Source organism: Parasteatoda tepidariorum, chromosome 7 (genome assembly GCF_982258835.1).
Source record: "Parasteatoda tepidariorum strain Cologne lab strain chromosome 7, Ptep-v5.0, whole genome shotgun sequence".
NCBI classification, from domain to species: Eukaryota; Metazoa; Arthropoda; class Arachnida; order Araneae; family Theridiidae; genus Parasteatoda; species Parasteatoda tepidariorum.
The window spans coordinates 70,438,092-70,463,073 of record NC_141761.1 but is presented as its reverse complement, the minus strand read 5'-3'; the positions used below and the strand labels follow the sequence as shown (position 1 = coordinate 70,463,073).

The 24,982-nt window shown below is 26.2% G+C and overlaps 1 protein-coding gene across 2 annotated transcripts; it reads right to left on the bottom strand.

Moving 5' to 3' along the window:
• Positions 1 to 24,911, bottom strand: Pgant7 (N-acetylgalactosaminyltransferase 7). 2 transcript variants are annotated; one of them, XM_043041618.3, is made up of 13 exons: positions 24,529 to 24,893; positions 23,508 to 23,654; positions 21,785 to 22,020; positions 18,071 to 18,237; positions 17,140 to 17,347; positions 12,546 to 12,722; positions 11,850 to 11,967; positions 11,273 to 11,398; positions 9,731 to 9,949; positions 8,030 to 8,128; positions 6,960 to 6,986; positions 5,134 to 5,259; positions 1 to 3,983 (listed from the first exon to the last, which is right to left on the bottom strand). In XM_043041618.3, the coding sequence occupies exons 2-13, from the start codon at positions 23,637 to 23,639 to the stop codon at positions 3,846 to 3,848; spliced, it is 1,773 nt and encodes a 590-aa protein (XP_042897552.2). In that variant the 5' UTR covers positions 23,640 to 23,654; positions 24,529 to 24,893; the 3' UTR covers positions 1 to 3,845. The 2 variants fall into 2 exon arrangements, with proteins under 2 accessions (XP_042897552.2, XP_042897553.2); XM_043041619.3 differs by lacking the exon at positions 6,960 to 6,986 and having other exon boundaries at positions 24,529 to 24,911.
• Between the last annotated feature and the right edge of the window lie 71 nt (positions 24,912 to 24,982).

Below are 24,982 nucleotides of genomic sequence, written 5' to 3'. Positions count from 1 at the left end.
TTTTAAAAAATCTTTTTATTTAATAAATTCTTAAAGAGTTCTAATGAAAAACATTGTTAAAACTCCTTTAAAAAGTGTACTAAGAATTTTATGAAACAAAAATAATACTGCTTGAATAAAACAAGAGAACAAATTTTCATAGTGACATAAATTGTTGGACATTATGGAGAAAAACAATATATTAACAACATAATTTTCAAAAGAAATAAAAAATTAAATGTAACCAAGAGACAAAAACCAAATTGTGCAAAATACAGTGATAGTAAAATTGCAATAACATAATCTTTTTAATTACATCAACTTTCACAAGAAGCTCTTAGAATATTTTTAAAAGACTGTTTAATGCAAAGTGATCAACAGCTTTTCTGCAAAAATATCAACTGTTTAATTCTTATTAATCCAAGGTAGTAAAATTGAATACTATACATCAGTTCTTGTTTCAAATTACAATTATTCCTTATTACAAGTAAAAAAGAAAAAAAAAAAAAAAAAAAAACACTACACCTTTTGCAAGAAATAACAATTTTTTTCTACAACAGAATTTTTATGTTACAAAATGTTATAAATTATTTACATATAATACATACAAAATAAATTATAGTTGGGAATAAAATCTTCTTTAAAAATAATAATGTTCTGCTAACAAGTATTTTTTTTTGTCATTAAAATTTTATTTTCCCAATAAATATAGTTTTGTGAGTTAGTTCCTGAATATATAGCTATAGTGAATAAGCTCTACAAGTGCTTTACTAATCTTTATCCATTTTATATAACCACAAAATTTTTAATTTGAAAGTTTATACTGTTTAATTTTTTTTAGAATACTTAGAACAATTTGTATGAAATTTCTCAAACAATATTTTTCATCCTACCTGTTATATAAAATAAATTATTCCCAAAATATTAAAACATTCAAAAGGTATTTATTATTAAAAGTTGAATACTAATTCAAATGTTTTAACCTAACAATAATTTAAATTTTCCATAATAGTGTTCATCAACAAATGAAAATTTCAAATAAGAAACAGAATCCATATTCCGGAACTTGCAAAAATATTAACAAAATTTTTACAGATAGATAACAAAATTTTTTGAAAAAACAAATTAAATATTTTAAAAACTATCTAATTTAAAAATGCCAATAATACACAGTATGTAATTCTTCAAAAGAGTGCAACTTTAAATATCCTCACTCATTTAACAAACACCACAACTAATCAGATATTTGATTAGTTAATGTAAAAAATATGAAAGAGAAAAAAAACAGAAAATAATAACTAGTCCTATGTTATTTTGCAGTGCTTATGATGTGATAAGAAATATAAATTTAATCATTGCAGCATATTTTCACACTCCAACAGCATTTTCTCAGTAACTAATGATTTTTATGAAAATATCTTTTATTTGATTGTACCAATTACATACATGGTAATTTTTAAAGCATATTGTAATTTTATAACATTAGAGTGATTAAAATAAATTGTAATTTAGTTCACTAATTGTAGTTATTCTTATATCTTTTTAAATAATTTAAACTATTTTCACAGGCATGAGCACATAAAAAACAATTAATTTAAGGTAGAAATTATTTTTCAAAATGATAACTGAATTTGAATTACAATTTTTTTCATTATGATTTTGTTGAACTATGATTAAAGCACCAAGATTTTGTAAATTATTATTTTCAACGGACAAGAAAAAGTGTGCAGTCAAGTTCATACTTAACTTTTGATAATAAAAATATTTACTAAAATATTAAAAAATGTTGCCAAAATGAGGCAAAAATGTGTATTGATCTCTCTACAAACCTACAATGAAGTGTTACATAACTAGTTAGATGAAGAAAATTGTGAAGTAACTTTTTTAGCTATATTGTTGTTGAAGTTATACCAGAACTAATAATATGTTGGAAATCATGCAGAATTAGTTTTAGGGGATTACCATGCTATTTGTAAGTAGGTAAAAGATAGCACATAATAATTATTATTGAAATACTTTAAAATAAAAAATATGGCATCATATTTAAGGTTTTCTATCCACTTTCTTATTTTAAATGGCTTGGTAAAACAGGAATAACTTTTGTATTAAACTGTACCAAAGATTAAGAACTCTTAACAAATTGCAACATATGCAAACTTGCTGAATGAGCACACATAGCCAGTAATCAATAAAATGGAATGTTTGTATATTTTTAAATATCTCTTTATTTTCACTAATTGACAGTATTTACTTTAATACAAAATATTATATTTAAAAACTATTAATGCATTATATGTTCTTTGGAGCATTTAAGGATACAACACTAATATTTTGTTCAAAATAAACCTTTTAAAAATATTGCTATAATCAGTTCCATTGGGCCAGTTGGCTAAACACAAACTAATTTCAATATGAAATTTGCTTAGAAAACCAAAAGTAAGCTTTCTTTGATATTTAAATATTACTTATTTCAGACCCAAATTTATCTTTAAAATATAAATTATGATAAAATTCATTCCTGTAACTGCTTAAAAAAAAAAGAGTTATTCTGCAATTCTGACTTTTTTCTGTCATAAGATTTTTGTAAGGTTCAATTTGAGAAGGAAATACACTGGTAAGTCGTTCAAGATTTTTTCTCCCTCTTTCACAAAAAAAAAAAAAAATAATAATAAAAAAATAGAGAAAGCTTATTTAATTTACTATATGTAATTTTTAAAGAAATACTTCTCACATTAGTTTAGAGAAAGCAATATATTGTGTGCCACTTTGTACATTACATAATTAATATTAATTTAATGCTCATATAGCATTTTTTAGTATTCTGATACCATTTAGATTTCAAACTGTTCAGAGTACATTGCACTCGAGAAATTAATTTTTGACTTGGGGACACTTTCTTAGAAATAAATAGAAATGTATATTCATCATGCAATCTTAAAAATATATGTAGGTTTTATAAATTTGTATAACTAATAGATAAAGATAAAAAAAATAATCACCTATTGGAATGGTATTTTCATTTCAAAATTAAGCAAAACTGAAACACCAAAAGTTTGTTCAGGTTAGAAAACAACTTCTAATTATGGCTGTTATCCAAGACAATATTTATTAACAAACAATTAATTTTGCTCAGAAAGGGGGGAAAAACTAGTAGGCAAAAGTTTCAACTCAAAATTTGTCATGATTCATAATTATCCTAGAAGTTGATTCTGATAAATTCCTAAAAAATATTTCTCTAAATAAGACATTTTGTTTTTTAAAAAAGGAATGGCATTCCTTTAGTTGGTAAGAAATTGATGCTATAGCATTTTTGATATGGCTCTATTGTCAGATATGTAAATATTTTTAGAAACAACACTAACATTTAAAAAATTAACGTTGCAAGAAAGTAAGCTAAGGAAGTAACAGCAATCAACAAATGGACCCTAATATAAGAAAATACATCTGCTGCTGTAAAAACCGCTACTTAAATTTATACAAATTAGATTAAATAGTATGTGTAGAGAGAGACAATTATATGAAATTAAGGGTGTTCTTTCGTTATACAGATGACCTTTTATGCACTAGTTAAAATTCTAATTGAATTTGCATAATTTTTTCTTCATACCAAATATTGTTCTACAAAATAACAAAACTAGGAATCAATTTTCGTTATGGCAAGATGCGTGTGTTCCTTAAGAGAAGTTAATAAGTACAATACCTTACAACCTTTTATAAATATTTACATGGAAACAGACACCATTTTTTATGTTATCTACATATTTAGACAACGTTTAACCTCATATGAAAATGCAAAGATCACAGAATATAAAAATAGGTAGTGAAATTATTTTATACCCATTACCAAGCACTATAATGATCAGGAACTATGCAACCACAAGTTCTTTAAAGATCCATTTCTGACCATTAGAGTTATCATTGCAGGACTGTAAATGAAGACTTCCTCTTGAATGGCTTAGCTCCAAGCATTTTCTGTGTTGTTTATGGTATAACATCTTTTTAGTCTATTAAAAGACAATAAAATAGTCTCATTTATATATGTATAATTAATAATTTAGCAGTCTATAAAATGAGGCTGAAAGAGTAACAATTAAATAAATAATTAATCCAAGATAACTTAATATGCATTATTCAAAAAGACTATACACCTCTGCTAGTTATATGAATTTGAGATGTTAAGACTTCAACAACCATTAAGATTGCAAATATTACATTTATAAATTTTTTTACATACCATCAACAGATGCTATTTTGGCCCGACTCATTAAAATGGGGGTTAATTTGGTCCCCCATTTTATTTTTAGTTTTAGGAAGGTTTATTTATTTTTTATTTCAGGAGCTGAATAAAAAAGGGATTTTTGCTAGATTTTGGCAAACATAGTCTCAATTGTAGCATTTTCTTCAAACTAGTCATTTTAGTTGCTAGTGGCAGCTCTGGTAAAGTGCTTGACTATACACGCATGTCAGCAGGCTATAAAAATGGGGGGCCATCCTTTCTGCTGAAAATTAAAATTTGGATTTCATGCCATAATATGATCCACGGGGATGTTTTCCAAATCGTCGCCAATAGACCATTGTGAAGCTCTAGTGTGACATAAATTAAGTACTACCAGTCATTTGCACCTTTTTTCTCATATTAAAATTGATTTCAACTACATAAAATGATTTATGAAGATTGATTAAATGGATTCTTCAATTCATGTAAAATGCGATAATGCTTCTTTTTCCTATTTGCATTGATCAGTTAAATATTTTGTAAGTTACTAATCTTCTATACTTGGTAAACAAGGAAAAAAATAAATGCAAACAAAATAGACTAAATTATAATAAAGAGTAAACTTAAATAAAATTAAAAAATTTGCATGTTCCCAACAATAATTTTGTTTTGCGTAAATTGATTTTAGTGCAATTTTATGAAAATGCAGTTTTAGTGTAAAATATTTTAAAAACTGTATATTTCGTCATAGTTTTTCACAGTAGTTTAGAATAAGATTAGAACAAATTTGGATAATTTTGAGTCAAAAGATCCTTTTTTGGACAATTTGTTACATCAATCATGAGATTAGATTATTTCTTATGTAAAAAAAAAAAAAACATATTTAAAGAAGAGAAAATATTTAAAAATACAAACATATTTAAGAAGAATTTTTTTACTTCATTATATTCCCATGGGCCATCCACAGTTCCCAGTGAGCAAAATACAAGTTTAACATGATCAGTATCTGCATCGACACATCGTTCACCTACACCCAACTGACCTTCAGCATTTAAGCGGAAAACCTAATTTAAAAATAATTCTTTTAATGAAAAGAAACAAACAAACAAACACTTTAACAGAAGTTGTAATGAAATGCAATGAAAAATGGGTATTTTCAAAACATTTTAAATTGAAATGCATCTAAATGACTAATAATATTTACTACTCACTATTACATTTATTAATTATTACTAAGGGTATTAATATTATATAGAAATTTATTAATATTTCAAAAAGTAGTAAATCATAATTATTTAAAGAAACATTCATTCATTGTTACTATAATTACAACTTACTTGCAGTAAACAGCTTTTCCTGTAAAGACAAGACTAACAAAATAAACATATTTAACGAAGAAAAGAGATCTTTAATTTCTGAGTTGATTAGATTAGACTGGTGGTTCCACATAATTAATAGTTCTGTTGTCTATATCTTATATGCAACTGCAATAAAGTTGCTTATTTGTCAGTTACAACAGATGATTAAAGGAGCCAGTTCCAAGCAAGTATGGAGTTACAATACTTAGCATGCCAAAACGATCATGTTTACCTTAATTTTGATATTTTTTAGAGAATTTTTTAAATTTTTTTTTTGACTTGAGCAGTCAATTTTTTATTTTTTGGTGAAAATCATTAGTTAGAATGTCTGTGATTAGTTTGGAAACAACTCTAAAAGCACTAAAATGCTTTGTCTTCATAAAAAATTAATTAATTAATTTGAAGTTGACAATTCTACAACAATAACCCAAGCATAATAAATAAAGAATAATTGGCAAAATGAAAAATATGATTTGTAAAGTTTAAAGATATAAAACTTAATTTCAGTGTTTTCCCTGAGCGCTTTTTAAAGGGCGGCTAGCTCTGCCTGCCCTTTGAACCCAATAAATGCACTCTCTTTTTGTAAAAATAAGCGGCTATCCCTGAAAAATACCCCCCTTTTTTTTACATTCCATTTGGAAAGAAATTAATGCACTCTTTAAATAATAGTTACACTCTGGTAAAATTATCCGTGTTTCTAGGTTTAATTCTGATTACAATTACAAATATTTACTTTGTGAGGATTATTTTCAAATGGTTAAATTTTTATGAGTATCTTTTCGGGGAGATTTAAATTATAGAAAAAGCTTTCAACTTGTTTTTCAATTAATCATTTTTTGTTCGTTTATTATAATCATAAAATTTTTTTTTGAAAAAAAAAAAAAAACATCTGCACAGCAATTGCTTATAATTTTTTTCATAAACTACAAATTTTCCACTAATTTTGATAATGGGAGAGAATTACTTTTTGAAATACACACATAAAATAGAATAAGAGGGTAGTTTAAAAATCATTGAGGATAAAATTCAGTTATTATAAAATATTACAAATTTTGATAAATTTTTACGATGTTAAGTGAGTGCCCTTTCAAAACTTAAAGAGTCATTTTCAGAGACGAAGCGCTCTTCCCCTTTTTTTCCCCCTAGGGAGAACATTGCTTATAACATTTTTCTTAAAATAAAAAACATTAATAAAATACTGTAAATTTTTTGCTGCAGAGCAAGTTAAATGATATTACAATGGTATAGAAATTGAATTGTAAAGTGATAAGAGAAAAAAACTAAAAATGAGTCTGAATATGGTAAACATTAACTTATTAAGTCACTAAAGCATAACGTAAAAGCCACAGACCAAACATTTTCTGTATTAGATATTCTAAAACCACCAAAATATTTTTTAAACATACCTTTGTTTCAATTTCATAATAAACAACCTATAAAATTAGTAATTGATATAATGTTTAGCACATTAATAAAAAACTAGTGAAAGTATAATAATAATATACATATTTATACATTTCGAGATGAATACTCATAAAAGAAACAGAAGTAATATTTCCAGAATCCAATTTTTACTTATTTATTTTTTATTTTCGTAAAAACTCACTTAAGCATTCTACCTCCTACCTGCTTTATATTATACTACTATCAAGGACTGCTTCAAGATTATGCTAACAAAATAATTTGCCATTTTTTTTTTACTTAATATTATTTAAATTCAAAGAAGCTACTGTCAGAATATAAAACTTTTGAGGATTTACATCATGATTTAATAATAATGTGTTTCAAATTTATGGGGACTGACATTCACAAAAAGAGGGAATACAATTTTCAAACAAAAGTGCATGTTCGATAAATTGCATCCTACAAAAAGAAAGTTATACAGATTAAAAAAAATTAAATATCATGGCTAGGGTTTAGATAAAAATTTAGGGGTCATTTCATTCTTCCTTCATTCAAAGGTGATTTGAGGTGTTTTACATTTAATGTGCATAACATAAAAGGAAATAACAGTTAAAAATAATATGTAAGGTTGCTGTAATGAAGGATGGTACTAACCACTAATGAGCATTTTAAAAAGTAATTTTTATGACAATTGATCCACACCAATTGAAGTACTAAGTACAATTTTTGTTTCAGGGAGATCATTGTTATTGAACTATAGGCTCTTTTGAAAAACTGCTATAAATGGCAGGAATTTTTAAACTGTTGCATAAATTTTAATTTATCGTGGAGTTTTCTGAAATACAAGAGTAAAAAGTGGTTGGAAAGCATTTTATGTCAAGAATATTAAGCTTATTTAAGTAAGTTATTATATGTGATAAATAAAATAAATTTAATGATAAATTAAAAAAAATTAATCTAATTTTTAAGTTTATAAGTAAAATTTGGAACTTTTAAAACTTATAAGTACATATAAAAATATACATTACTTAGAATTTAATTTTAATAAATAATTGATTAAAATATTACATACTTGATTGCCACCAGAACCATGGCAGTGACTCATGCCGACAATAGAAGGTGGTTGTGAGCTCATGGTATCCATACACTGCCCAGTAAGCATACTCCTTACCTACAGAGAATTAAAATCACTTATCAGACATTTTTAAAATTATGTTCCTTTTAAATATTGTTCTAAAGTGAAGGATTGTATTTGAAATGCAGGGCTAAAAAATTGTATTGTTCAAAGTTAGTTTAATGTGAAGATTTTTTGGCTTTTCTAAAAGTTTGTCCTGATATTTTTTAATTGAGACATTGTAATTTAAAACATCCACATTATATTCCACTAAAACTCAAGTCTGTTCATCTCCTGTCGGAAATGAACTTTTTGCTAAGTAGCTCTAGATTAAACATTATTCCCAGCATTATTCTGAATGCTTAAATTCTCATTAACCTCACAGAATGAATGAAAAAGGAATATGCATTTAAACTGTAAATCAGTAAAGGTAAAAACAGTGCGTGAACTAGCCGCTTAATATTGTTACTGCTCATTTTCTCTCACTTTTTCAATTAATCTCAGATAAAGAATAAAAAACAAATTGTTACAGATTTGAAAGATTAATAAAGTGGTTTGAAAAAATTACAATTTAAATATCATTTAGTTAACATTTTTCAAAGTAATAAGGTGGTCACATCAACAAAGATGTCAGCCATTAATAACTGATAATGGCAGTTGATTGCTCACATTTGTCTGTTTCATTAAGTGCACATCCCAAAATCGGCTCTTTTATGGATTAATTTTATTTAAAAACAATTCGACTAAATAATTAAAGTAGCTAAAATCCTAAAAGAACTGTAGAGGCATCTTTAAAAAAGGTTTTGAGCTAATTTGAGATATGAAATATTTTAAATAAAACAATCTGTCTTAACTTTTAAAATTTCGAAGTTTTTATTTTTTAAAAAAAGTCTAATTTATTATTATCCTTATTCGAAAAAAATTAAAAATATTTGCAAATTGCCCTTTGAGGTAAATTATCACCGATCCATATCAGCCTTATGTTAAAGTAGCTGTAAGTGATTAAATACAATTAAGTAAGTAATACAATTAAGTAATGTAATTTAGTAAGTAATTAAATGTAAGCGATTCTGTTTAAGTATTATAGTGCATCAAATACGACGAAAATCGAAAGAGAGACATGTAAAAAGTTACAATGTGTCCCTGGAGTGCACAATTTTCTGTGGCAAAAAAGCAGGGGAAATAAAAGAAAAAATAATTAGTGCACCAGCAGATTAATATATGGAAAATTAAACTCAATTTTTTTTTCAGCATTAAAAATGAAAAAAAAAAAGATAAAAATAATTTTAAGTATAATTGATTTAGGAATTTTAATTCTTTGTTAAATTATTATTACTAAATCAACATGTATTTCTTTTAAATTAGGAAATATTTATTCCTTATGTATATTTTCACAACAGAGATTTGTATTATTTAAAATAGGGATATACTTTTAGTAATAAAAAAGGACCCAGAAAATCCATGGGTCCTAAGGACCCATGGATTCCAAAGTCTAGTAGAATTACTGGACGCTGAAATTGTAAAAATAAATTTAATTTTTAAAAAAATAAATAAATTTGAAATTTTATGCAGTATTAATATAAGAGCAAAAAAAAAAAAAAAAAAGAAAAAAAAAAAAAGATGTTAGTTTTGATTAGATTATAAGCTAAAATAACTCACTTCTCCCCAAAACAAATTTTTTGGTAATAGAGGGAATTTGTACAGCACATCATATGCTACATTATCCATAAACCACTTGAAGGATTTACACTGAAGACGTTCTTTTATGGCTAGTTGCCCACTAATATCACCATGATCATATTGCTTAGCTATAGGTTCTCGAATGTAGAAATAATCTTTATAATCATCCATCCAAACTTCCACAACTCGTTTATAATTCTATTTCATAAAAAGCAATAAAAATTATAAACATATTTTTCATCTGCTCTTTCATAACAATAATTTAAATACGTTTGTAACTATACATCAAAGATATAATTTCCTAAATTTATAACTGTACACATTAAATAAATATTCACTGAAAGACACTTTTATCTACTTTTAAGAAAAAGAATTTAAATACTCTGTAAGCAATTTATGAAATATATTTTAATATAGGTTTAAGTTCTAAATTAAAGAAAATGATTAATTGGAATTAAATTTTGTGTTTAAATATTACATGGTATAACATAATAACATTTTGTATTATAAAATAAATTTGAATTATCATTTTTTACACATTTTACTTCAGCTTCAAGTTAAATAAAATATGCATATTTTTTCATATTAAGGCATGAAAAAAATATGCAAAGCTTATAAAACAATTTGTATGTTTTATAAGCTTTAAATTGTTTTTATCTTTATTTTAAATAAATTTATACATTAAACTCATAAATTGGAGGACTAACAATCTTTAAAATTTAATAAAAAATGTCTTGATTAGTATAATTGGTTATGAGTATACATTCCAAAATTGCAAAACAACATATAGATTCAGTTATTAAATTTGCAATTATTTTAACTATGTGATCTTACATGTGATCATCTAATTTCCTGAAAGGGAAGTTTCTTAAATAAATATCTCAAAAAAAGTAGCTTATTCTAATAAAAAATATATTTTGGAGACAGATCATGCAAACTGGTTTACGTATACAATAAATTATTACCTTTAATTTAGGATAAGTGGGGAAATAAAAGATTTAAACAAAATAAATTTAGCAGTCTTTGAATGATAAAAATGAAAGTTTATTGGAAAGATGATATTGACTGAATAAAAAGATGAAATTTTAAATTAAAAAGAAAAATTAACTACCACTTAATGGGGGAGGAAGAGATAGAAGTCTCATATATTATAATTTTTATTCATCTATCTTTAGCTGAAAGAAAGATGACATTGGTCAAATGAAAAGAAGAAAGTTAAAATTAACTACCATTTGATGGAGGAAGAAGAGATCCTAGTCTAGTATATTATAATTTTTAGTCGTCTATCTTTAGTTGAACTTTGTGATTCCTGATTCAATGAGATTTAAAAAGAACATGTTTAACTTTTTTTTTGTTGAAAATTTAAGATAATTGACAGATAATATTTCCTTTGTTCAAACGTTAAAATTTAAAAAAATGTTTTGATACTAAAAAAATAATAACAGATAAAAAAATAACAGATAGAAAGATACAGAAAAAATAACAATTATAACAGAATAAAAACCAACACATTATTCCTACCAAAGTAACTAAAGGTCCTTTTCTTTGTTCAGCTAGCTTGCCAAAACTATATGGCATAAAACCACGATAGATGTGACCAACTCTTGAGCATGGCACCCATTCAATACTACCACCACATTGCCATATCTGAAGATAAAACATTTTTTTTAAATTTTTAATGTTACAATAGCTATACAAGAATTAATTTTTTTTGTGTATAGTTATTTTTAATTAGGAAACAGTAAAGCAGAACATATTTTGCATATTTTATGAATCATCGCCAAGAAAAATAACGCAACAGTTAAGCTGAAATTATGATTCATAATCGCTCAAGCATTCATAAAACTTAAATAATGATAATACTAATTTCAACTTATTTGTTAAAAGTTTGTAAAAAAAAATTCTGACTAATTGGAATTTTAGGAGAGCTCCTTGTAGAACTTATTTCTGGGAATAGCATTTGGTTTAAAGGTTCTATAAACTATTATACTTTGGTAAAAACTAATTTTTTTTTTTATATTTATGAATACATTAATTTAGAGTTTGAATTAAGAAAAAATAACAAACAAATACAATTTTGAAGACGAAATAACTTTACCTTGAAAGATAATTCAAAATTTTCCCCACCCCATACAAGCAGACCAGGATCATAAGCTCCAAGTTCAAGAAAGTATTCTCTATTGATTGCAAACAAACCCCCAGCATGTGTGGGTGACCTAAAATAAACAAGTAAGTAAAATAAATGATATGCAAGTGAAAATTCAATTTCTGACATTTTTAGTAGAATTGTGTAGAAACATGATTAGTAGATTAAAGTTATTATTTGCTTTAATATATTATGAAGACTTAATAAAACAACGATATAAAGTTAATTACAAATTTCATAAAATACTAAAAAACATATAATGTAAAGCAAATAATCAAAGCTTCTTTCTCAGCATCTACAGGAAAATATAATTATTTTGTAACATACTACAGGAAGTTCAAAATTACGATCAGTGTGTAAAATATAGTTTGGAGAGGAAATTTGAAGAAACATTTTTATATTTTGGGTGCTAAGTAGAAGGATAATCTTATACTCCATGGAGTAGTTCCATATTTTTTTTTAAATGTATAAAAAATTAAAATAATTTAGCAATAGGTAAACTATTATTCAAAATAATTTTGAGCATTTGAAATAATTTATTCCAATTTTCCAGTAATTTATTTTTAAAAGTTGTTATAATAGTTTTCTTATATTACAAGGAAATGTATGACTAATAAATTTTGTAATAAATAGTTAACAATGACAAACTTGTAAGGTTCACTATGATATCTTCTTCTTCGCTCTTCCTCTTTAGGTATTTCGATTTCTTTGTAGAGCATTCCCCACTCGAATATGCCTCTAAAATGTTTTTCTCCTTGATAGACTGGTCGGTATTCAAAACTATCTTTATCAATTCCATCAATCACTGGTACAGTCATTACAGTTCTGCAAGAATTCAAGCAAATTTTAAAAATTATGATTTTTAAAATGAAACACTATATAAGAGAGAGCAAATATCAACATATTTCTTGCCTTGAGTAAGCTAGCTAAAATTTCACTGTACATGCAAATTGATAATAGAATTAAACAGAAAATAGCTATACTTTCATTGCCCTTTTGATTTTGACTCAAACATTTTTTATTCTAAAAAAAATTCTAAATTCTGCTAAATTTATTTACATTAAAGCGTTACATTAGTATTATATATATATTATTGGCATTATAGTTATGAGAAATTATTTTATATGTCAAATTAATTGAGAAAGGACAGGAATATACAGGAATGCTCTTCATTATACAGGAATGCTTTTCATTAAAAAAACAATAAAAATAAATAAATAAAAACCCACTACTATGTGGGGCTAGATGAGAACAAATTACAGTTTTTAAATGCAAGAATCATGCTCATGAAAGCAACACAATAGGACACTCAAAAGACTTTTATAGTTGTCTACATTTGAAATGTAAGTTATCAGGTAATCAATTTCACAATTGGAAAGTTTTTGTCCTCATTTAATAATATTTTATGCAATAATAATTTTTATGCATCAAATATAAAAAAAAAAATCTTATTGTTATAAAAGCTACAAGATTTTCATGTCTTTTACAATGCTTAACTAGTAGTCTGAAAGACGATACCTACTTTTGAACCTTGGTCATATAATCAAATTTTTAAATTCATGAAAATTGAACTTGTACAAAACAATTCGATGATCTGCAGTACTAAAACTATTTCAAAGGTCAATGGTTTCGGCTGTTTTAATATATTATTTCTGCATCAAATTGATCCAGTTATTATTTCTGCATCCAGTTTAGCAGAATGAAACTATGGTAACTGAAGGTGGCAATCTCAAGACAAAATCGAATTCTCTGAGATTTCTAGAGTAAAATTAGTAAGCTTTGCATATTGTTAAGATTCAAATTACATAAATTTTCAAGAAATTGAAACGTTTGCAAATATTTTAATATGTATTAAGACTTTGTTTCTAAGTACAGTAGAAAAAAATTTAAGTTAAAATTTCAATTTTTCAAATTAAAATTGTTCATAATTTCAAGCCTAAAATTTTTGTTATTTAACAAAAATATTTATGATTTCCATAAAAATCTTTTATTATTAATTTTATTACAGCAGGGATGAGATTGGCCAAAAGACAAAAAAGCTGAATTTCCACGTGAGTAAATTTTACGAGAGTGCAATTGTTTAATAATAAATTCCAGACAATTTAAGATAATAATTAAGTATGTGTTGACATAAAAGTGTGTACTTATTTATTAATATATGAATGATAACATCGATACTTAAGATTTAGTAAAAAGTAAAATTATCAATTGAAAAAATAAAGCTAGAAATTATATTTTACTTCAGTTCACATAAAGGAGACAAATATTACTTGAGAAACTAACTAGTTTAGCAAATTAAAACTACTGAGAACATACATTTACATTCCATTTCTCTTAATAAATGCTATTAGATGATTTATAGCAAATATATCAGTAACATGACTTTTTAAATAATTTAGAAAAGAAAATATATCAATAACTGTGAAGTAGAAACATATAGTAGCTCCTTAACATACAAAAATTGCTATTTTAGTTTGAAAAATTGCATGATAATCAGCAACTGGTTACATAATTATATTTTATTTGATATGAATTTTGTATTTTATAGAATAAATAACAGCTTTTTTTTTTTCTTAAATTTTGGAGCTGAGTTAATTCTTTTTCCAAAAAAAAAAAAAAAAAAAAAAATGTGAATCACTTTTTAAATGATTGCTTTTGTTTGCTATATCTTTATGTCAGTTTTTTTGCTTTGTTTTTTTAAATATCCGACTGCTGCAAATGCTTTATGTTTCACAAAAAAAGCAAAAAATCCTTTAACAAGGTCAAATTGCTTGTAATGCAGCTTGTGAATGAGAGGCGCTCCACTTTGGAAAAGTTTTATATATTTTTGTGGTAATAGCAAAACTGACACAAACAGATTGGTGATTAATTTAGACGTTAGCCCTTCTTCGAACATCTTTTGACAAATCCTATTTTTTCATTCTTTACCAGCCTGTGTAACATTCTTCTTTGCAAGCACAGAATGCAAGTTTTGAATGTATTCTCTTCCAGTTCCTCTGATGTTGCAATGCCTATATATACTAATAATCATCGATCGAAAAACAATCACCTTTATAGTAACTAGTTCAAGAGATAAACTTACTTCTTACAAAAATTGAGCTAATTGATTTTAAAATCGCGTGAATACAAATACTGATCTCAGATTTTAAAATCGCGTGAGTATGAATCACGATAATGGATTTTGAAATGACGCGAATATGAAACTCGATATTTGATTTCAAAAAAGAGAAAATACAAACTGCGATATCTAACTTTTAAATCGCGTTAATACAAATCACGATTCACAATTCTTAGATCCCCTAAATGCAAATCACGATGAGTAATTTTTAGATTGCACAAATAAGAATCCAAATGCCTTATTCTTAAATCACGTATAAATACGAAAATCGATGTTTGATATTATAACCGTATGAACGAATCACGACATTTGATTTTAAACTCGTGTGAATATGAATCCATACATAGGTTTTTAAAAATGAATAAATACAAATCGTGATAGTGGATTTTTAAACCTCAATAAGAATCATAATGTACGATATTTAAATAGCGTGAATAAGAATTGCAACACACAACTTCTAAATCACGTAAATACACAAACCTATGTTTGATATTAAAATCCTGTGAATAAGAATCGAGATATTAGCAGATTCTGGGTTTGGGACATCTAAAAGGCCTGTTTGAAGAAGCGACGCCTGAATAACGAAAATGCAAGCTATCTGGTGGGAGGGTAAAAATGTGCAAAAATCTTATCTTCTGCACGTAAAAGTGGAGAAAATAGCTAAAATGTGCAAAAATCTTATCTTCTGCACGTAAAAGTGGAGAAAATAGCTAAAATAAGCAAAAATGCAGAAGGGTTGGCAGCTATGTAGTTTGAATTTTATATAATTAATTTATTTCAGTGGCTGAATTTTCTGTAAAAACAGAATATTTATTAAAAAAAGGTGAAACTTTTAGAGAATCAGAGTTTTCAATAAAAAGGCTGAAATTCAAGCGACAAAAGTAAAAAAGCGGAAAAATCTCATCCCAGTTACAGGCTTCAAATGGAAAAAAAAAAAATAAACGGTTTTTCAAAAGCAATTATTGCTCCAACATTTAAAAAAAATTAAATTTTAAATAGGAACTGTTTGAAAATGAATTATTTATTCAAATAGCATTGATGACACGAAAAACAAACAAAAGTACTACTAGATAAGTTTTGAAAGTAGTTACATAACGTGAAAAACAGTTTGCGTATAATGATAATATCATATTCATTGAAGTGAATATGATCAACAATACTGTTAATTGATGATATTTCAAAAAATTCCAGAGTTGAGTATATATTTCTTTGAGAATTTTTTAAATAATATTTTCAAATTCCTTGAGAATTTCAGGTTCTCCTGGTTCCCGAAGTGGGTAATCATCTGTAAGTGCACAGAACTGGGCAGATATACTGTGTATGCACGAGACTTGAAGTATACACTACTGCGCAGGGATGTGAAGATCAATCCTAGGGCAAATTCTCAATAAACAACATATACTGCTTTTAAAATTGCTTGCAGGGTTGTTTTTTTTGCTTTTTAAAATATAAATAATATATGCTACAAAAACCTGCAATGCAAATGTGCAATTTGTTGAAGCAGAATGCAAAGCATAGAATAAATCAAAGCCATTGTTAAGAACATTTATGAATAATGCCTCAATCATGAATCATTAGACTCTGAAAGCATAAACAGCAATAGTACAACACAATAGTTCATTAGAACTGGTGATCGAAATGGGGTATAGATGGCACAGAGCAGAACTCTGTATCTATGACAAAACTTTTCATGGACAGTCATAGGGAAAGGAAGTACATTAGTTTCCAATTTGATTTTTAAATAGGTCAAAAACTTTTAGGTTTTGAAACTATATGGAACTCAATGCTGCATTAAATATAGTTCTTAAGCGTCATGGAAATTTTATAAAATATTTTTGACCATTAAATACAAAAAATTCTATGGAAGAGGAAAATATCGCAGAATATTCCCATACAACCGAGAAGAGAAGGAGAGGGAAGGGTCAAGACATGGAACTGGTTTCCTTCACTAATGGCGTACTCAAGCCTTGCGAGAAACTAAGTAAAATATAGTAAATAATAAGAAATGGAAAATTTAAAGACAAGGAGAAAATAATTCAAAGAAAAACAAAATTTATGTTTTAAATACAACACACTTCAGTTACAATTAAAAGCACAACATAGAAATGAAAAATGATCACTAACCTATTTGTATAGATGGGGGCTAACAATGGTGGCAACCAATTAACATTCACTTCACAATGAGCATCAAGGAAAACAATAACTTCACCCTTTGAGAATTCTGCTCCATATGTTCTTGATCTAATTAATCCTTCTCTTTGCTTATTTCTTGTTAAGCGTACTTTTTGTCCAAACTGTCGAATATAATCTTCCAATTCCCCTTTCAGGTTTTCTAGTGAAAATTTAAACAATAATAATAATAATAAAAAGATAACCAATATAGCGCAATAACAAATGTTATCATATTGTCTTCATGATATTAACATCATAGTCTCCCAATTATGAAATAAACAAATTATCAATAAACTTGTGTTCATTTGAAAATTTTGCTTTCTTCTTTCAAGAAAATTTCATTTATTAAAATTTGAAAAGATTGAATAAATGCACTAAATACTGTAAATAGAGCTTAGGAACTCAACTAGTTTAAAACTTGGATGAACAAAAACTTAAAGAGTGAATATCAGATTCTGTAATAAGTAAAAAAAACATGAAAAAGTCTTTAAAAAAACATTAAAACTAAGTATTTTTATGAAAAAAATTGCAAACAGCTTTTATATTAATTTAACATAAAATAAATAAATAGAAATAAAAAAATACATAAATCATTAGACTAAATTTTACTTTGCCATAAAATTGATTGACTTAATTGTTCAAATTTACATTGAACTGGATATTTATCTTGAGAAAAACTGTTACATTTTAAAGTGACTATTTAATATGTTTGTTACCTTTAGCTATCATATTTCATTGCTTTAGTTTTTTTTTTAGTAATAACAAAAAAAAAAAAAAAAAGAAAAAAAAAAGAAAAAAGAAGCTTTATTAGACAAGATAAAAAGAATTCATTGAGCTAAATTTTTAATAAATCAACAAAAATAACTATTTTTCAGCAAATTACCTTTTTCACTAAAATCATCAACCAAAACAACTTCCTTTAAAAATTCTGGAGGTGATCGATTAATAACACTATGAACAGTTCTCAGTAATGTTGAAAATCCCTCATTATGAAAAACAATAATGACACTAGTTGTGGGTAAATCTTTCGGATAATGCCAATATTTACACCTGGAAAGTAAATGTCAAATGAAATACATTCAAAAAGTTAACATATACAATAAACTAATATTTTAATAAATATTACTTTTGCATGAGAGTTCGAAATTTACCACAATTCAACATCAAACTATCACCAAATAGAAAATAATTTTTATTTTCAATATTCGCTAGTTAGTTTTCACTTTCAATTAAGTAAATAACTCTGAAATAATATCATTTAAATATTGATAGTGATAATAAACTGCTTTAATACTTTTGAAAAAGATTGTTTGATGTTAAAAAATAAATTATTCAACTTTGGTTGAAAAAAGATGCCCGGTGGCTGAGTGGTAGCGCTTCACACTCCCTTGCCATAGGTCCTGGATTCGATCCTTGGGCCTGGCAGGATTGACTCAGCCCTTCAGTGGGTCGATAAATGAGTACCAAGTATGCTTGGGAACTAAACACTGGGGGTTTCGAGTTCGGCTGAGCACCGGACCAAAACATCTGCTCCTGTGTCCTGGAGCCCAAGGTCATGAAAACTGAGATGGGCACAGTAGGCCTAGGCCCTCTATGGGCTGCAGCGCCACTGAGTTTAGTTTTTGGTTGAAAAAAACTTGCCTTCCCTATGCTTCCTAAATATCAAATTTTGTTTTTCATAAGTACATGATTATAAAGTTATTTCTCTTGTGAAAATATTCAGATAATTTTTTTAATTAAATTCTCATAGCTGAAAAACTTAAGTTATAAAAGTTTAAGCTGATACTAAACTGACTGCCCACATGTGATAAGCATAGAGGAGAGAGCTTCACTTTTTTTCCGTTACAATGTTTATGTTTACCCCATAAGACTGAGAACTAACAGCTTTTTCGTTCCTCTATGAAATAGATATACCACAAAAACAAATTGAAAATTTGTAAGCTACAAATCGTTAGTGATTGACCCCTTTTACATGGTGGATGCTGGAGGATGAGGGTTTGGACAGCAAGAGGACCACCGGTCGGGCCAGCAGAAGGGGGGATAAGGAGTGATCGATTTATGAGGAGTTAGAATGTCGAACGCCTTATCTTAACAATTTGTTCTTGTGGAATGTAACATTTCTTTCAATTTGTTTTTGTAGGATATCTACTTCATTGAGGAAAGCAAAAGAAAGAGGCTCGACTGGTCCTATTGTGCAACAAGTTCTGCTTTACGTATGTTTGAAAATAGAAAAACCTCTATGCAAGATTCAGAATTGGTTTTTCTTTATATTCAGAACATAGATGAGGTTTTATGAGGAAAAAACTTTATGTTCTGGTTTTAATCTTGATTAACAGTTAACTTAGCTATGTCACAAAATTACAATTCAACTAGCTGTTCAATGCAAAAAAAAAGGGGGGGGGAGGCGAAAACTTTTTAACAAACTTTTGATGCATGAAGGGTTATTTTTTTTTTTAAATCTTAGGCGAAATTATGAATAAAATTTTCAATTATTTAAAAATTAAATTATCATTTCATTCTTTTTTCCAATAAACGAACTGGTAAATCAATAATATTTTTATTAATCAACATTAACATGCTAGTGGAAATCAATCAATTTTTAATATTACCTCCACCTCAGCCTAATACATTTGCCTAGAATTCAGACACAGTTGGATGGTTGCTAAAATATTTTGGTCTTTAATAATAAAAAGGCATTACTATTTTTTAAAATTTTCTTTTTCGCCAACACATTTCAAAGCATTAAGAAAAATGGTCTTGGCAATCATTTATATTAATTAATAACCAAATTATGAATTTTTCACTATTTGATAGCATCTAAAATTTGAAGCATCTAAATTTAGAAATATGTGCCTCTCGTAAGGCTCAAATTTCTTCCCAGTTGTGCATTTTTACTGACAAGCTAAATTTCAATATTTTCTTTATTTACCATCCATTTTGTTGAAAATGTCAATTGTTAAATAAAATTGGAATATTGAGTAATTTTCCTTATTGTGTGTGGAGATCCAGCTGCAGGAAATAAAAATTTGATACCTACTTTATGTTTATAATATTTTGTCTTCAAACTAGTACTTAATAATATCATCTGTTGCATCCTTAAAATAAATATTTTACTAAAATCTCGCAATAGCTCTTAGACAATAAGTTTTATTGTTTTTTGAAAGAAATAAAGGCAACAACCTTGAAGCTATATGATGCATAATATCAAAAACTTTAAAATATTATGTTTAAATGGATAAAAGTTGTATTAAAATAAATATAATAATTTTTAAATAAAATAGTCAATAAAGAAAAAGAAATTAATTATCATACACACATAATATTTAAAATTTTAATGGAGTACAAGAAAGTTTAAAATGTGACAGCTATTATCTAGTTCTTACTCAACTAATAAAGTTTTATTAATTCAATACAAGTTAACAGAACTTTTTAAACTTCTGCAGAACCTATTAGCATCATTGTAAGGATTTTGATATGTTTAAGTAATTTATGTCATGGTGGTAAAAATGAGTTTAAATTTATTATATTAAGAGTCAAATGTTATCAATAGGATAGTGTATAAATTGTTATCAATAGGAAAAATCTCTTCCAATTTTTCTTTTCTTTTATTTCTTCTATCATTAATGTGTCAAAATATTTAACAATACGTATTCTATACAAACTGAAATAGCTGAGAAAAAATTATAAATTTCTTTAGCAGTTTAAACACATCTCATTGGTGAGCTTTTTTATTTTGAACACAGCTCCAAATACATGTTTAGGAAAATAAGTGCAACTCAAAACATGCATTTAAAACAATGAATACATCTCAAAATGCATGTTTAAGAAAATTGAAACAGCTTGAAATGCATATTCATGCAAGGACTTAGTTCAAAATGAGTGTTTGAGAAAATGGAAACAGCAAAAAATGCACCTTTTCAATGTTTCATTAAGTTTAATAACAAAATAAAGAATTTTGTAATGACTTTTCCTAACATTTTTAAAACACTAATCAAAATCATTACAATGATCAGGGTGGCTGGGTATATTACAGATGTAACTAAATAGTGCACAAAACAATAAAAGTTGTTTGAAAAAAAAAATCTAGTCTTATAATGTCAATTTGATACCATTAGTATTAATTTATAGAACCTGTGATAACCTTGTGAAATAAACTGTTAACTTTAAAAAAAAAGATTTATTTTTTGGATCCATTAGTTTATTTTTAAAAAAAGAACAATTTTCATAAGAAAAGTTTAATAAAACAAAATGCCATGTCCATTTTTTCAAACACGCATTTTGATTTGAGACCATTTATTAAAACACATAAATCTGTCTCCATTTTCCTAAACACATATTTTGATCTATGTCCAGAATAAAAAGCTCACTCATAATCTTCTGTTTTGTGCATTGAAAATAAATACACCTAAAACAAAATAAAAAAGAGAAATATCAAACAATTACAATCAATCAATTTGCTACAATTATATTTGATTTATCTTTATCTGTATACATAAAAATTATGAACTGCTTTTCTTTTTTCTAGCAACATTCCTAAAAAGAAACCCTTAAAAAAAAGAGAATAGGATGAGAATTAAAAGAAATAAAGAAAACCTACTCATGGAGCCTTTTGTCAGGAATAGATCGATCAAGAGATATTTGATTACTGACTACCATATTTATTCCATACTCCATCATTGCAATTGATATTTCATTCTGGTCTTCAGATCGTGCATAATGAGCCATACCATTTTCCCCAGGTCCTTCTCGAATAGTTTCTGTAGGAGAAGGTTCAAAATTTCCTAATACACCTTCTTTGAAGATGGGTCCCAAACGTGGTGGAACTAATTTGCTCTAAAAAAATTTTTCTTTTATATTTACCAATATTTTACTAGCATAAAAAGTTTTGAAATTATAATAATTTCAATAAATAAAATACATTAATAATATATTTATCTCTAAAAAATTAAATTAATTGGCACCATAATATTTTAAAAAGTTTTTTTAATACATCTTTATAAAGGAGACAGTTAAAGTTGAGTGAATATTTAAACAATATTGAAGCTTAAGTCAATTTGTTTTGTTTGTTTATAATATAGCTCAAGTAATAATTTTATTAATAAGTTATTTATTAGTTTTTAAGAAGAATATAAAAAGTAACTTTGCAATCATGTGCAGATCAGTTATACTTGTAACTATATGCAATAGGGTGATTAGCTAAAACTGAAAGTTTAAGTTCGTTGAACAGAAAATTAATATTTAAATATTTAAACTTGATATTTAAACTTGAGATTAAACAAAATATTTCTCAATGCTCAGCTGTAGATGAATAATCTAACAATGACACGTTAGGAGAAATCTTTTCTTATTTATTGATTTGCAACGCATGCGCTCTGAAACTCTTGCTAACTAGAATATTTTGCCTGCTTGTCAGTTGGATTAGCGATTTTTGAACAACGTGTTTACTTTAGCCTTTATGTGAGCTTCAGGGCGCATAGTTCCTTTTCTCAGCTATTTTGGAAGCTGAAGTATGTTCTAATTTAGTTTTCATTTTAAAGCTTTTAATGAATAGTTTATTTTGGCAATTTAGTTTTATTTCATTATTCGGTGGCTCATATTAGTTTAATTCAGGTTAGTATTCCTCACATTCAACTTCGAAATTTTATGCAAAAATTAATTACCATCTTAATGTTTCAAAAAGTTTCTTTCGTGTCACAATAATATTTTTCTAAAAAAATTGTGATTTTAAAAACCATGAAGAAATGCAGCAAGATAATTGTTGAAAGAACGAACAAGACTATGAAATTATGCTTTAATCGTCATGAATCAAGAGCTTCAAAAACATTTAAATTACGCAATAGCACAATTTAAAATTCAAGTGTCATAATATCGAACTAAAACACAAGTTCTAAAAAATCATATTGAAATTCAAAAAATTGTCAGGAAAAAAAATGTAGGATTCGTTTGGAATCAGGCAATTTTAGATATATGACTTTAAGAACTCTATTTGCTTAGGTAAAATATCTAAAATCTGGAATTTTCTAAAATTCTAACTTTTTGAAACCATGTGAAGTCCAGAAATTCAAGGTTATACATACTGCAATTATAATAATTTAGATTTGTAAAATAATTCTAGTGTAATAAAATAAAGAAAATTTAGAACTTGAGTCATTGTTCAGTACATACTTAAATAGAATAATGTCACAATATTCAAAATAAATATATTCGAAGCAACAACAATTAATAAATTATTTAATAAAGTACATTATTTCGAAGTTAAATTTAAAGAATAAACAGAAATTAAGTAGAAATAAGAAAAAGACAAAGAAAATAATTATTACTTTAGATACTTTTCCACTCAATAGTGCAACACCCTTAGGTTTTGGAATGAAAAAAGCCACAAGCAAAATAAAGACTACAATTACTAAAAGAACTTTCAGTAAGCGTGATTTTCGAAGGCTGACCACTTTCATAATTTCTTTTCAAATCTAAAGAAATATATTTTTAGAATGATAAGTACGTAATTTCTAATAATGTAGGTACATAAAATTACAAATATTTCTAACAGTTTGATAATAAAAGAATTCTAAAAATAGATAAAATCAAATAATTTTGAAAACAGATAAAATCACAAAAATTTTTAAAAATAGCTGAACAAAAATTTTCTAAGTACATTAAATTATTAAGAACTTCAAGTCATTGATTATTACAATGTAAAACATAATTTAAAAAGTGATTTTATAAAGTTAACAAAACTTTCTCAAAAATGTAATTGATAGGATATCAGTAATTTTTTATTTTTTTTGAAGACCAGTCAATTATTTATCAAATGCGTTCAAATAATTTATTTCTTAGAACGTATGCTAACTAAAATTGAACAAAGGATGCATGATTATAAATTGAACATATTTTGCAAAAAAAAAAGAGACTTAATTTATTTAAAAATTATTGATAATTTTACATATTAGGTAAAACTTTACAAGAATTGCCTACTGATCTCCAGGCAGAGCAATGTTACAATGTGTATATAGAAATAATTACATAAAAAACTCAGTTTAGTTGTGTTTAAACCATGAATTTACACCAAAAAATTAAATTGCATACCAAAAATTAAAAATAAAAGCAAAACAAAACCATTCTATTTTAAATATCAAGTAATAATGCAAGTTTAAAAAAAAAACCACAAAACAATTAGAAAATTAAACAATCTTTTAAGATTAGAGGATGCATATTAAACAAAGAAACACTCACGGAGAAAATTAAAGAAAAAAATAATAAATGCAATCAAAAGCAATACAAATAATATTAGATTCTTTAATTAAAATATTTCCATTGAAATATCATGATGTGTTATTAACTTACAGAAGTTCCACGTTTTTTTAAAAAATGGTATGTAATAAGAGTAGCTACAGCAGGTGGGTACACTAATTTCAATATTAAACTTTTTTAGAGAATAATCTTCCAACCGAAAATAAATATACTAAGACAATTAAATTTTTGAATATTTAGGGTCTCTAACACAGATTAAATTCATTCTGTAAAACAAAAAACATATGCTCCTAAATGCATATGAAAATTATGTCACACACCCAATGTAAAATTAGAAACTTAAATTTATTTTATATCTCATAAAATTGTACAATAGTATTATGATCGAACATAAATCTGAAATAAAAATAACAGCTGTGCTGTCAGCCTCATAAAAATAATAAACAATACGAAACTTTAGCCGACACGGTTATCACACAATATCACGGTGAGCAAAAAAACTTTTTTTACATATATAAAATTAATTAAAATATAGATTAAGTAAAGT